Raw genomic sequence first — 16279 nt, forward strand, 5'->3', positions numbered from 1 at the left:
GGTGGAGAGAGGGCTTCAAGAAGGAGAGAGCAGAAAGGGATTTTTGATTCGTTTTGGTTTGGTTTTTACAACTTGTGTCTGTGAATTCTGACCCTCCATTATAATTTTTAACATGACATGTTTAAAAGAACATTTTTCCCATAGACTCATCATTGGGTTTAGGGAAGAGCTCAGTGTTGTCTAATAGCCCAGAAGTCTTGTCCAGTGAGGCGGGAACTTCTGAGCGGCCTTGGTCATGTGTGCTGCCTGGAGGAAGAGTTTAGGCATTTGCTAAATGCCTTGGCAGTACAAGTAGCACAAAAGTCAGACGTGACATTGTCCCTGTCCCAGAAAGCTCAACTTTGTGGGGTTATAACAACCCGCATTTCAGCTTTTCCTCAGAGTTCTGAACTGGGTAAAAATGCTATTTATTCCAACAGAAGTTGCAAAGTATAGTTTTCAACTCTTTGTCACTGAGTATTTTAGAGGTTTCCGTTTGAAGCTTGCTTGCTTTCCTTTCCTTCCCTTCCCCTTCTCCTTCCCCTTCCCTTTCCTTTCCTGTCCGCTCTATCCAAGCCTTTGAGTATCCTCATGCGTTGTTAACCCTAGTGCTCATCCCTCTTGGAGAGGGTTCTGCATTTGTTGGTGTGGTTGCCTTTTGCTACCATGGCTTTTCAGCGCAGAGCTCGGTGAGGATTTATACCTAGACCCCCATCTAGGGACTCCACCTATAGTAGTCCCCCCTTCTTCGTGGTTTTGCTTTCTGCAGTTTCAGTTACCCACAGCCAACCACATTCCGAAAATATTAAATGGAAAATTCCAGAAATAAGCAATTTATAAGTTATAAATTGCGAAACATTCTGAGTGGTGTGTTGACCACTCTGCTGTGTGCATCATGCTTCCTGGGATGTGAATCATCCCTTTGTCCAGCATCTCCACACTGTGTACGCTCCCCACCCATTAGTCACTTAGTGGTCATCTCGATCATCAGATAGACTATCCTGGTATAACAGTGATTATGGTCAGGTGACCCTTATTTTACTTGATGATGGTACTGAGTGAGATTGCGAGTGCACAAGTAGTGCAAGAGTAGTGATGCTGGCGATTCAGATGTGCTGAAGAGAAGCCGTGAAGTGCATGCATGTATAGGAACACACATATTGTATACAGCGTTTGTTACTATCTGATGTTTTAGGCATCGACGGGGGGACTTGGAACATATTCTCACAGACAAGGCGGGGACGACTGTAGACAGATTTGTTTGCCCACCATTGGGTTTTCTACAAGAACAAGTAGGTTTTACAGGTTGTGATGACCGTTGCTCTGCTTAGAGAACAGCAAATAAAACCTTAGTCATGTAAAAGTTGTCATGAAGGTGACAGAGGTTTGGTTTTGTTGTCTGCATCTCTGGCACAGGTTAGGAGAAGCTGGGCAAAGAATAACTTTTGGGTGAATCCGAGTCACCACGCTGGAGAGCTCTCTGTCTTTTGAGTCTTTCTGTGGGTTCCAGGAAGGTGGGGACAGGAGTGAGAAAATATTCACTCCTCACACCTACCAAAGGAGTGTCTGGAGAATTCTGTGGAAACCAGGAGTCTGTGCGCCCTGAGTCTATGAAGCAGCTGCTTTGGGCTGTGCTTGGGAAGGTGCGAGGAGCAGGCAGGCACTCGGAACTGGGGGATGGCAGTCACCCACAAGAGGAGCCAGCAAGACTCTCATTTTAAACAGTTCCTTCTGCCTTACTGCTTATGTGTGTCCTCCAGAACATGGACACAGTCCCCCTCCCCACCCGCCATTCTGGGTGTCAGGAGGCCCCTGATGCTGGCCTGATCACATCCGGAAGCCAGAGCTTAGCTGTATTTTAAATGGGACGCAGACAGTAATCTGAGTCTCAGGAACGCAACTGGAATGGGGAGGGATGCGGAAACACTGGCAAGTGCTAAGCCTCTGTTTTCTCATCTGTAAAATGGGCTATACCTCTGTGGGGTGTCCTGTGAGAACTCAGTGAGAAAATGCATGTGAAGCCCTTAGCTCTGTGCCTGCACTTATGTTATTTTAGAATAATGTTAGTTCTTCTTTTACGAGAAATATAGAAGAAACTCAGATTGTTTAGTCTAGACAAGGAAAGATGAGAGAAAGACATGACAGCTGTCTTCAGATATTTAAAGGATTATTATGTGGCAGAAGGAACAAACTTATTTTTAGTGTGAAGACAATATGACTTAAAATATGGCCTTCGCGAGGAGACAGATTTCACGTCAATAAGAGTGTATGTGACAGAGATGCTCAGGAATGAGTTGGGCACGGGGCTCCCAGTCACCAGACTTGCTCAGACAGAGGTCAGGTAGGACAGCCCTCAGGAGCTTGAGGGGCAAAGCCTGCTCCAGGTGGCAACTCAGTTGGACCAGATGCCTCCGTTCTCTTCCATCTCTTCGATGCCATGCGATTTAGCAAAGAGCTGGCTAAGTTTTTTGACAACTCAACTCATGAAACCATCAACCGCATAAAATAAAACAAACAAATAATTTCCAAGGCTCTTGGAGGATTCATTGGGTACAAAAATAGCAAGCTCATTTGCTTAGAGAAGATGATTCTCAGCAGTTTCCTCATGGTAATAGTTTACTAGGGCTGCCATAATGAAATACCATGGACCAGGCAGCTTAAACAACAGAAGTTTATTTCTCACAATTTTATCCAAAATTAAACTGTTACCAGAGATGGTTTCTTCTGAGGTCTCTCTCCTTGGCTTGTAGATGACCGTTTTCTCCCAGCGTCTTCATGTGGCCTTTTATCTTTGTGTCTGTGTCCTAATCTCCTCTTTTTTATAAGGACACCAGTCATTGGATTAGGGCCCAGCCCTAATTTAACCCTTAACTATAACTTCATTTAACCCTTAACTATCTTTTTAAAGACCTCATCTCCAAATGCAGTCCCATTCTGAGGTGCTGGGGGTGAGGACGTCAACATACGAATGGATAGGGGCACGCAATTTAGCCCATAACACTCACATACAGAGGATTTATCCTTTGAGTTGTAGGAGTCGTCAACCATGACCAGCCTTTAGAGTTCTTGGTATGTGTTTTTAAAACTGTATTCTGTCTCGATTCCTTTCTCTTAGGTGAACGGCCCTTTCCCTGCACATGGCCAGACTGCCTTAAAAAGTTCTCCCGCTCAGATGAGCTGACCCGCCACTACCGGACCCACACGGGGGAAAAGCAGTTCCGCTGCCCGCTCTGTGAGAAGCGCTTCATGAGGAGCGACCACCTCACAAAGCACGCCCGGCGTCACACCGAGTTCCACCCCAGCATGATCAAGCGATCAAAAAAGGCACTGGCCAACCCTTTGTGAGGTGCTACCCATGGAAGCCAGGGAGGGACAGACCCCGGAAGGACAAAACTACTCCCAGCAAACAGACAGACATGTGGAAACTAAGCCCCAGAAGAGGCATGCTGCCAGCACAGGAAGTCACTGTTCTTTGGTCAATATTCCAATTTTCCTCTCCCTGCATTGTTTTTAAAAAGCACATTGTAGCCTGAGATCAAAGTCCACACTTGGTCCCCTTGCAGAGGCATCTCTGAACCGTCTCTGACTTTTGGAGGGAAGGCAAAGCTTTTTTTTTTTCTTCTTCTTCTTTATTATTTTTTGGGGGAGGGGCGGGAGGGGGTACCGGGTGGGGTAAGGGGCTAAACCAAGACTGGGGTAGAATTTTAAAGATTCAACACTGGTGTACATATGTCTGACGGGGTGAGTTGACCTGTGGCATCACGCAGTGATTCTGGGCCCTTTCTGCTTGCTGTCTCTCAGAATTGTTTTTGTACCTTTTAATGTAATGATGAGTGTGCTTCCGTTTCTTTAGCAAAACCACTCTCTTGAATCACGTTAACTTTTGAGATAAAAAACCGCCATAGCACAGCTGTCTTTATGCAAGCAAGAGCACATCTACTCCAGCATGATCTGTCATCTAAAGACTTGAAAACAAAAAAGTTACTTATAGTCAATGGGTAAGCAGTCTGAATTTATACTAATCAAGACGAACCTTTGAAAGGTTACACTAAGTACAGAACTTTTAAACCTTGCTTTGTATGAATTGTACTTTTTGAACATAAGCTGCACTTTTATTTTCTAATGCAGAGGATGAATAAGTTAAATACATGCTTTAAGGATAGGAGCAGACATTCTGTTTGGAATCACGTTATAATCTACTTATTTTACAGTATACACGTTTCCGTAAGAAATCATGGCAGAGATGTGAGGGCAGAATATATACAACAGATGCTGAAGGAGAAGGAGGGTAGTTTTTTGTTTTTGTTTTTGTTTTTTAATTAAAAAAAAAAAAACGAACAGAATTTTAACTATTAACTTTTCCAAATTTTCTGATCCTTTTAGTTAACATCTCCTTATTGTACTATAATGCCACGAAGGGAGAGAGCTTTGACTCTGTTGGGTTTTATTTGAATGGGTGCCTAACAGTAACTAGCTCTGGAAACGCCTATTTTGGGAGGGGGGAAAGATTTGTTGGTCTACTTTCCATGTTCCTGCAAAACTCCCACGAACAGGTGCAAGAGTTATGTAAAAGGAAAGGGGAGCTGAAATGTGAAAAGAAAAATATACCCCTATAAATAGTGAATGCCAAGGGAAAATACCACGATGATTTCAGAGGAGACTGCAAAATCGTTCGTTTTGGAGAATGAAGGCACATGGAATACATACGAATGAAAACACATCACTGTATCTTGTACATCAGAAGCCTCACTACTATATATCTTGTATCCAGGTGTCTACAATGGCCTAAACCACTACATCCATAATATGCCATTTACCTGAAAACTTAATTTTGGCCTTTACATGGTCAGAAAACGAACTGAGTTTTCATAGTTAAGAAGAAACCTCAAATAGGGGAGTCAGCAGTGATCGTGGGGGAAATGTTTACATTTTTTTCTTCAGAAATAACGCTTTCTGACCATTTTATCTGATATTTAAAACAGGGAGCTCTGGTGCACTCTAGTTTACACATGTGCTATAAGATGTGTTATGTAAACCTAGGGCGCCTCCCTATCAGTAAATTCGTTATTTTACCATACTCATTTCCAGTTTAAAACCAGTGTGGGCTTTTGAAGCGGGCATGGGTCGCAGCTGACTCCTCCTTCCAATACAATAGCCATCACTAGCACGGTGTTTTTTTTTTTTTTTTCATTTTCTTGGGGGTTTTTTGTTTGTTTGTTTAACCAACGTAGTTATATTAGTAGTTCTATAAAGAGAACTGCTTTTAACATTAGGCACTGGGAACAGTCCATGGGATAAAAAGGAAAGTGTTTTCTCACGGGAAAACATGTCAGGAAAAATAAAGAACACTTTCTACCTCTGTTTCAGATTTTTGAAACACTTATTTTAAACCAAATTTTAATTTCTGTGTCCAAAATAAGTTTTAAGGACATCTGTTCTTCCATATGAAATAGGTTAGGCTGCCTATTTCTTACTGAACTCATGGAATGGTTCTGCTTGTGATACTCTGCACGCTGCCTTTTAGTGAGTGAGGAGTTTGGGGTTGCCTAGCAACCCCCTAACTTGTAAAAACTCATCTTTCCCTCACAGAAAGAAAGGAAAGAAAACCAAGCAAAGTCAGTGAAAGACAATCTTTGTAGTTTCAGGAGTAAATCTGTATGTGGCTTTTGTCGAGCACTTAGATGGATGTAAATGCAGCAACTTGTTTAAAAAAAAAAATGCACAATTGACTTCCCAAACAAAGTTGCTACTTGCCTTTTCAAGTTGTTGACAAACACACATTTGATATTCTCTTATATGTTATAGTAACGTAACGTATAAACTCAAGGCTTTTTATTCTTTGTGATAAATTCTGTTTTAAAATGTCACGAAACAGGAACCAGCATTCTAATTAGATTTACTATATTGAGATATGGTTCAAATAGGACTACTAGAGTTCATTGAACACTAAAACTATGAAACAATTACTTTTTATATTAAAAAGACCATGGATTTAACATAAAAATCCAAATGCAGGATAGTAATTTTTGTTTACTTTTTTAACCAAACTGAATTTTTTGAAAGACTATTGCAGGTGTGTAAACAGAAAGAAGAGTTGTTTTATCTAATGTTGTAAGTAGTTGTCATATTCTGGAAAATTTAATAGTTTTAGAGTTAAGATAACTCCTCTCCTTGGATAGGGAAGAAGAAAGCCCTTCACCGCTGTGGAATGATGCCCTGGCTTTAAGGCCTATCTCTACATCATGCTTCTTTTGAGAATTATATTCGGTAGTTATAATCACAGAAACTGATTAGCTGTAAGTTTGCGGATAGATTTAGCACAGTACTCATCACTCTGGATAGATTGCAATGTTCTTTCACAACAGATTAATGATCTGTAACACTGTAAGATACTGATCTTTACAACTGTTTAATCAGTTTTATTTTTGTACAGTATTAGTGACCTAAGTTATTTTGCTGTCCCGTTTTTGTAAATCAAATGAAATTATAATAGAGGATTCTGACAGTAGGTATTTTGTACATATGTATATATGTTGTCCAAATAAAAATAATAAATGATAAACATTTAATTGTTCCAGCCATTATGTGTTTTAAAAGGGGGATATTTTGCCATATGGGGGTTAACTTCTTTAACCGGTACTCACAGGATTTTATGATGAGTGCAAAGATGATTTTACCCTATGCCTTTCAACATGTACAATATTTGTATAGCCCTGTGTGTGTTTACTATTCACAGACTTCCGAGGAAGTAGATGGAATGGAGGCTGCTTGAAACCACTGTATTATGCTGGAGGGGAATATTTATATTTCCAGGTGAATCACTTAAAGAGGTTTATAAAGTTCTGACTATGCTAGGGTGGGGAAGGAACTGGTCAGAGAATGTTAGAGTCTCAGACTGTGCTCTTGAGACATGATATTGTTGAGAACACATGCGTTGATATCTCAAAGGCAGAGGAATGGAAGGATTAAGCCAAGTGAAGAGAAACACCAAAGTGTGTGTGTGTGTGTGTGTGTGTGTGTGTGTGTGTATGTGATTTATATAGATATATAATAGCTATTACTTATTAAGCTCTTATTGTTTGCTCACCATGGTGCCAAGTGGTTAGGTCTTTTTTTCTCATTTAATCCTACAGCAGCTCTGAATAACTCTTACACTAAATATTGTTGTTATCTACATATCTCAGATGAAAAAAATTGAAGGTCATGAAACTTGCTAAAACACAGATCTAATAAGTGGGATAGACTGTATTTAAATCTGAATCTTCTGACTCTGAACCTCCATCTTTCTATGCCTGCATCAGGGCAGTGAGAGATTTACTGAGCATCACTTTCATTTGGTCCATGTCAGTGCCAGACATTGTTGTCATTGAGGACACAAAGGTGAGAGAAAAAAAACAGACAAGCTCTCTGCATTCAAAGAGTTTATACGGTAGTGGATGGAAACACATAAACAAGTAAACAAATTATCCATATAATTTTGGATAGTGATAGACATTATGATGAAATAGAGTTGGGTGACTTGGGTGTTGGGAACAAGCTACTTTAGATTGAGTCTCCCTGAGGGGACTTGAACATCTGATGTGGGACCTGGACAACAGAGAGGAGTCAGGCCTGCAAAGATATGGAGGGAGCAAGGAGAGCCAGAGTGAACAGTTTGGCAGGAGTTCAATCAGGATTTTGGAGGGACTGAAGGAAGACGGTGGCTGGCATACAAACAGAGAGGACCAGAACAGATGGGAAGTCGAGGTAGTTTGTATAGGCCAGACCTCAAGGGCCCTGTATTTCAGGTTATAACGCGGTGTTTGATTTTAATTCTAAGGGTGGAAGACTCTTGGAAAGTTTTAAGCAGAAGAGTTCTATGATCAGATACATACTTCAGCAAGCTCTTTCTGGATGCTGGGTGGAAAATAGATGTTAGAGGGGCGGGAGTAGAAGCTGAGAAACTGGTAACGAGACCGTTGTATTTTTCAGGCAAGAGATGATGATGGTCATTCGGACCAAGCTGTTAGCAGTGGAGGTGGAAGGAAGTGAATAGTTCCAAAAATACTCTGGAGGTAGAATCATTTGGACTTGGTGATGTTAGGATGTCAGAGGTGAAAGATAAAAAGGGCCAGTAACAACTCTTAGGTTAGGGCCTGAGCAACAAGTCTTCATTAATGGAGAGGGTTGGTGTGAAGAAACAGTCACGGACTCGCTTTGGACATACTGAGGTTGATATGCCCGTCACATCACATTAAAATATCAAGAGAAAAGTTGTATATATTAGAGCTCAAAAAGATGGTCTGGACTGGACATTTGGAAGTTCCAGTCATATTTGATAGTAATTGAAGTCACGGAAGTAGATGAGATCACCTGCAGTAGAATATAGAGAGAGGATTAGAGCCTAGAACAGAGGAAGAGGAGGAGACAGAAAGGTAGTTCGAGAAATAACAAGACAAGCAAAACCTAGAAAACTGCAGGGTCATAGAATAGGGGGTGGTGGGAGAGGCAGAGTTATCAATTGTGTTGAATGTCACCGGGTGGTGGAGTAAGACCAGTGCTGAAAAGTGTCCACTGTATTTAGGAATCCAAGGTTATTGAGCTGCTATATTAAGAATGGTAGAAATAGCCATCTGGTTGGGTAGAGAGAGGAGTAATCAGGAGGTGAAAAAAAACATAAATATGAAGTAGAGTCAATTTGTGCACGGTTTGCAGGGAAAAAAAAAAAAACAGCCTTGATTAATACACAGACTTGATCAATACATAGTAAAAGATAGGAAAAAGAAAGGAGACACAAGAAAAACAGACAAAATAAGAAAGAAAATAGAACCCACATATCATCTAAACCTCCTTATCTAAAGTTAGATTTCAATGTGGATAGAAAAACAAATTTGTGTGTGCACACGTGTGTTTGTGTGTGTGTGTGTGTGTGTGTGTGTGTGTGCATGTACACGCATCTCACTACAAGTTCACCTAAAACGAAATGACTAAGGTTAAATGAAGTGACTGGTAAAGATAAAGCAGAGGTCAACAAAAATAATTCAGGGGTAGTCACGCTAATATCAGGAAAGAATAGAATTTAAGGAAAAAAATAACTGAGTAAAAGAGGAAATTACTTTATACCAGCACACTCAATCTTGTAGCGATAACTGTGCCTAGTAACATTTCCCCAAAAGATATAAAGCAAAAATGCAAAAAACAGCAGGAGACTTTTATGAAAACCATAGTCTTACCCCCCCAAAAAGATAGCGGATTTTAATAATATGCATATTCTTTTCAAATATCCATGGAACCTATACAAAATAATAGAATATAATAAATCTATAAATAACACATTATAGACTACATTTTCTAACCACTGAGCAATAAAGTGAACAGTTCATAACAAAAGGATAACTTTTACTTTTAAAATACTAGACATTAAAATACTGTCTTAAATAATTCTTAGATCAGAGAAAATATAAATTATAATCAGAGTTTAAGATAATTAAAAATAGAGAAAACTATATATCCAAAATATGCCCAAAAGCTATACTTAGAGAAAAACTCAACTTTATATGCTTTTATTATTATCCATGAACAAATAAAAATAAACCAAGCAATTGGTTCAAGAAGCCAGGAAGCAGCCAAAACTGTAAAAGAAGTTGACAAAGTTCAGAATTTTGGCACCCAGATAATTTTAAAGGCAAAATATTTCGAACCTGTAAGGAACAAATATGTCCTTAAGAACTTAAATTGTTAGAACCCAGAGCATAGAAAATTATAGGAAACAACTCAATTCACTGTAGGAAGCTAGTTTACCCTGACTTACAAGAACAATCAAGACTATTTTGTAAAAGTAATGTACGGAAATATGCTCTACAAAAATTACAGCCTATTTTCAAGACATAAGAATTTCTAAAATTTAATATATTTTATGAGTGCCATTCTAAATCAATGGGGAAAGCATAAATTACCTATTGTGTTTAGCAAACTTATTAACTGGAAAAACTTAAGGTACATCATACTGTATACCAAAATAAATCCTGTATCGATTAAAGATTTAAATAAAATGATTAAAATACTTAAACTATAGGTGAAGATTTACAAATCAAGATTTGGGGTAAAACTAAAATGTACAAATCTAAAACTAGAAATCAATAACAGAAATATTAATAAATTTATTTAATAACGTGAAAATATTATAAATGAAACATTAGCTTAACAAAATTAAAAGATATGGATATGGAAAAGTGCACTCCGAAACGATTAGTATCTTTAGTCAATACGAAAAGAATAAGCACATGTTTAGAAAAATCTGGTAAATTACAGAATTGACACTTTACAAAATGATAAAAATAATCAATAAACATTTTTAAAACATTCACCACACTTTGTCAGAAATATAATATAAAATAATGAGGTACAGTTATTCGCTTATACAATTGGTGAAGATTTAGAAAAATTAAGCACCCATTTTATCAAGAATTAGGATAGATGGGCATATTGATAGTGGGAATCCAGACTGGCACACATTTTCTAGGACACAATTGGGCCATAAGAATTTAAAAACAATAAAATGTTCTTCAGACTTTAAAAAAATTTTTTTGAGAGGGAGGCATCCTTCCTTCTTATATTGTCCCTTCCCCTCTTCACTCCTGCATACGCAGGCTCTCATCATCTCTCACCTGTACTTCTCGAATAGCCTCCTAACTAGTCTAGTTTTCTCATTTTCCTCTTTTAATTTCATCTTCTACTTTGCAGTGTCAGTGATACCAAATATAAATATGTGCATATCCTCCTTTTTGCAAGGACCTCCCATGTCCCAGTCACCTACAAGATTAAGGTCAATCATCTGAATGTGGCTTGCAAGGTTGTCCATGTTTACACTCCTGCCAAATTCTCTAGGCACACTTTTCCCCACCATTTTGCTATCTATTCGTGGTACCCATCTGCTTATAATTGTTACAGGTGTGTGTTACTTCTGTTCATGTTATTCTTTCAATTTAAAATTCAGTCCTGCCCTGTCCCTTACCACATTATTCACTCTAGTTCTTTGTAACGAGAGTTGTACCTTCCCCAGTAAGCTTTCTATGACTTTCTGGATTGGGTTAGCTGCCCCACTATTTGCTCCCATAAAACACTATTATCTGCTTATTCGACACTATGCTTGTGAGTTTCATTCATGTTGTAATTATTTGCAGTTTGCTCATTCTCATTTCTGTATATATAAGAATATACCACAATTGTTGAATAATTCCTACAGATTTTGGCTAATGTATATGTATGCATTTCTGTTGGAGATTCATCTAGGACTGGAATTGCTCGGTCATAGGAAGAAGTAAGCAGAGTAACAAACATGGCCCCCAAGATTCCACGCCCTAATTATAGGGATATTATCCAGGTGGGCTTTCTGATAGATATCCAGGTGGGCCTAATCTAATCAGACCAGCTGCTTTAAAGACAAGAGAAAAAATGCTGGGAGCAGAAGTCAGAGAGGTATGAAGCATGAGAGATGCTGCATCATTGCTGGCTTGATGATACAGCGGTCCACATGCAAAGACTAGAGAGTGACCTCTAGGAGTTGAGGGTAGCCCTCAGCTGACAGTTGGCTAGGAAACAGGACCTCTGTCCTAGAACCTCAAGGATCTGAATTTTGTCAACAATCTGAATGAGCTAGGACATGGATTTCTCCCCTGAACCTATAAATGAGGACTCAACCCTCCCAGCTCCTTGACTTCAGCCTCGCGATATTCTGAGCAGTTAACCCAGCTACACTGCAACAGACTTCTGATCTACAGAACTGTGAGCGAATAATGGCTTTGTTTTAAGTTTGTAGTAATGCGTTGTACAGCAATAGAAAACTGATACATAGAGTTTGGATGTATTCATTTAAGCAGGTGCTACCAACATTTTTTCAAAGTACCGATTTATATCCATTTCTTTAAAAAAAACTTTAAAAATGTTTATGTCTATGACAAAGCAATAGAACAGCCATAGAATTATTATGAATGTCTGCAATGATTTACTTACAAAAATCTACATGGTGGTATTGTTTATAATAGTGAAAATCTGAAGACAATGTCAATATTCAGCTCTAATGGATTATTAAATAATAATGCATCAATTACAAATGATATTTCACCAAGGATAGCCTGTAGAACATTAATTTTCCAAATGTTTTATTATTTTGATGAATATGAATACTGCTTCTATTAGCATTCTCATGAATGTTATTTTAGTAAACATATATATGCATTTCTGTTGGATGTACATCTAGGCCCGGAACTGCTCCGTCATAGGAGAAGGTAGGCAGAATACTAAAAATGGCCCCCACGGTTCCATGCCCTAATGAGAGGGAGATTATCCAGGTGGGAAGATCCCTTGATTAAGTAAGTTTGAGATAGCCTGGCTCGGTGACACAGGTTTCTCTACTGGAGCTCTTCACAAGCCTTTGCTCTAATCTAATATACATTTTAACACCTGAGGGCTGATGATAGTGCAGAATTGCATAAATCTACTTGATTATGGTTGTTTTGCTTTGTTTTGTGGGACATTTGGCAAATTTGACCTAAGGAAATGACATAGAAACATGTTGATGATTTATTTGGTGCAAAAAGTATGAATAGCACAGTCCCACTTTAAAACATAGGAAAAAGACTAGAAGGATTTAAAGGATATTATAAAAAAAATGTTAAGCATGATTGTCTTGATGGATAATTTTTAATTTATATTCCTCATCTATATTTTTCTAAAGTTTCTACAAAGTGAATGTGCATTACATTTGTAAAAAGTGTGTGGCGGGGGGGGGGGGGCAGGAATACCAGAAGTTAATCTAAATATCATACCTTAAAATAAAGTAGCAACATTAAACCTCTAGCTCTTGTAGGAGGGTTAACTTACTATATATGGCCTGACTTTAATACATTCGATTTGTTAATGGCCCTCTTCTTGACTGCCTGTCCCTCCACAACAGACCAACCTGGGGGTGACACCCTCTAGTCAGTTTGGGTTGATTTGGGACAGCCTCTGGCGCCGCTGCTCTAGTTCAAGCCACCTCTGTTCACCTGGTGTTGAAAGCTCTTACTTCTTGAGTTTCATCTCTTGGGAGTGCAGCTTCTGCTCCTCCTGTCACTTTCAAACTCATTTCTTTCCAGGTCAAGATACCATACTGAAGGTTTCCTGAAAAGACAGACCCACGTTCGAATCCTAGTTGGGAATCAGGTCTAGGCAAAGCACTTAATTTCTCTGAGTCAATTTACCTATGAAAAGTGTGTATGTATATGTAATAGCCCACAGTATTGTTGTGAGGATTAAATGAATAAGACTTAAGCGTAGTACCTGGCACAGTACTAGGTTTCAACAAGTACTTGTTCTTTCCGTCTTTCACCCCCCGAGTTAATACGGCCTTTAATTAATAATAGGAGTTACAACCCCGTTTCTACATCGTGGGTGGGTCCATTTTTCTTTCATCAGCTGTTACTTATGGAAAGAGCCTGAAGTTGCAGGGAGAGGAGAGTGTCATGTTGGCATTGGCATTAGCGAACCATGGCCTCTTGTCAAGTTTGCCCCACAGCCTGCGTTTGTAGAGTCCATAAGCTAAGAATGGTTTCTATATTTTTAAATGGTTGAAGAAAACAAAGAACTTTATACCAGACACATGAAAATTACATAACATTCAAATTTCAGTGTTCATAAATAGTTTTATTGGAACCCAGCCACTCATTCATCTACCTATTGTCTGTGGCTGCTGTCACACAGTGACAGAGCTGAGTATTTGTGACAGAGACTGGACAGCCTGCAATGCCTAAAATATTTACTAACTGGCTCTGTACAGAAAAAGTGTGCCAACCTCTGCTCTAGGGTGTTTCTTATCTAAGTATTTCTTAAGGCAAGCTTTAAAGATGAGAGTTAGCGTTCATTGGATTGCATTTAAAAAAATAATTAAAATAATTGCCATTCGAAGTCTTGATTTTTAAAGTTTCCATGTCCATCCCTTTTCTTCAACCCCAGTGAAGTCTGTAATAGGTTTGGGTTCGCAAGCCTGGCACAACTAAGGCTGCATGTTTCTTTCCAGACTTTCTGCCTGTCTGTTGGTTAGGAGCCAGGTTAATGATGAAGACTAGCTTTTAGGGTTAAGCTTTTAGGTTATATCTTTATTTTTAAATAATCATCATTTCAAATATGTTTTTACCATAGGTTCAAATTTATATTTATTCGGCAATGCCTTAGAACACATTTCCTTTGTCACTGGCCTCCCTTGTTAATTAATGATTTATAAACAAGCATCTGAGAAGATGCTACTTTAAAGGGACTGGACTCTGCGATCCCTTTGTAATGTGAGGTTTTCTGTGCTGTGTGATCTTTCTTACCTTCATATTTCTCTGTAGGTAAGATGTTCAGATACTAATGGCAAGTTTTCTGTTTAATATTGTAAAAGGCAGTCTCCCAAACAGGGACTGATGAGTGTCTTGGGCAGAGCCTCTGCAGAAAGAGATGTGTTTTTCCTCCTTTCTTCTCTGATGATGGGTATTTTGGTGGAGACTATCTGCAACTCCGCCAGTTTTGGCTGTGCAAATTATGGCACGCTGGGCCTAAATAATTGGAGGGTGAATCTAGCATACTGCTCATTTCATTATACTTTTTCTATAAAAGTAAAAATCTTTCTTAAACACAAATAAAATGATCCACATGAGAACAGGATTGAAAGGGCCACAGCCCTTTGTTTAAATGATGATAATCACACTAAAGTGAACTCAGTATTGCTTATTCTGAGAAAGACCTTTATGTTCCCAGGCAGAAAGTAATACACCCCCTGGAGACTCACAGTGTGCAGGTTTGCTTCCGGTGCCAGCTCCAAGCAACATATTTACCCAGTTTTGGAGTCCGCTTGCTTTTTATTAATCCAGGGAAAAACTCAAGGTCTTATATCTTTGCAATTTTACTAGCTGCGAACCATCAAATGTTTGCAGAATTTTCCCAATTTCCTAAAGCGGCAGGATCCCAGCCTGAAGTAACTCAGTTCCTTTGGTTTCAATGCCTGTTCCTATTGGATAGTATTTCCCTTGCTGCTCCTGTAGATTTGAGACTCCTGCCCAGGCTAGAGCCTTTACTCTTTTGCGTATTTAAATACACATTTGACAAACCAAGACAGTTCCAAAATAGGCAGAAGTCTCCCATAGAGGAAGTGCTAAATTGTTTACAGCTTCCCCAAGCTTTTATTATTTTTTAAGACGTGGTCAGTAATTTCATTATATAATGTTTATGCTTTTCAAGATTCCAGCTAACTTTCACTATTTTTAAGGGAGCCACTGATAAGTGCAATTTAAATGACTTGTTTATCTTTCTGGGCCGAGATCAGCATAGATGTGCACTCTATTGTTCTAACTACCTCTGATAACAGCTAAAAATGTTTTTCTGTAGAAATCAAAGTTACTTTTTAAAAACCTACATCACTTTCTATATTTCTGTGATCTTAGGACATCAGCTTTGGGCATCCTAAAAAGTAATTTTCTGTTATCATCACCCATGGAAATGCCAATTGGCCTCCAAGGAATTTCTCTAAATGAGTCAACCTTTATGCGTGTTTCAGTTATGTTTATTTTTATTATCAAGGCTTATCATTTGTATTTTTCTCTCTTCAGAATCCTATGAAGGAATGTTTCAGCATTCAAATATTAACTTTTTAAGTGTCCTCCAATTTAAATATCTGAAATTTTATATGTACTCCAAAAGGCATTTCAGAATGAGACTGCTTGAAGTTTACTTTCAAGACTGGCATTTATTTAATTTTTCCTGGTGCTTTTGCCCTACTCTCCCCACCCCCCAATACTATATGAACTATTAATGATAATGTAGGCAAAAACACAATCGAAAAGTATGTTCAACATATTTGGGCAAGTAGGCTAACTAGAAAACATCGCTCATTTAAAAGTTGGAATATGCCTCCCTTCTCTACATGAGGTAGTAGTAGTTGGGAGTGAAAGTAGGGGTATGAGGCTAAGTAAACTGCAGAGTTTTTCAAGAGAAAACATTGCACTTAAGAGAAATGACGTTCAAAGAGATAAAGTTCAAAGAATTCTATGCATTTATTCAGACGATGCATTGATATCAACCATGGAAGTTCGAGTTGGTTTTTAGAACAAAGATTTGGCCGCTCATTTCTCTGGGCTCCTGTAGCACACAGCATTATGAAATTACAGCAATTTGTTTACTCTTGTCTTTTCTGCTAGACTGAGTTCCTTAACTGTTCCTTATCTTAGTGTAGCATGCCTCCACCCTGTCCTTTGGGGTCTCCCATACCCTGGTGCTCCCAGATACTCAGATTGGCCCAAGCAGTGTT

At 38.8% G+C, this 16279-nt stretch overlaps 1 protein-coding gene across 1 annotated transcript in view; it reads left to right on the forward strand.

Moving 5' to 3' along the window:
* Positions 1 to 6548, forward strand: part of KLF9 (Kruppel like factor 9) — a 25962-nt gene extending 19414 nt beyond the window's left edge. Inside the window, exon 2 of the mRNA XM_011371291.2 lies at positions 3095 to 6548. Coding sequence (XP_011369593.1) covers positions 3095 to 3324 — 230 coding nt within the window. The 3' untranslated portion in view covers positions 3325 to 6548. The remainder of the gene's footprint in view (positions 1 to 3094) is intronic.
* Positions 6549 to 16279: the final 9731 nt, after the last annotated feature.

This window comes from Pteropus vampyrus, unplaced genomic scaffold (genome assembly GCF_000151845.1).
Source record: "Pteropus vampyrus isolate Shadow unplaced genomic scaffold, Pvam_2.0 Scaffold186, whole genome shotgun sequence".
Taxonomy (NCBI): Eukaryota; Metazoa; Chordata; class Mammalia; order Chiroptera; family Pteropodidae; genus Pteropus; species Pteropus vampyrus.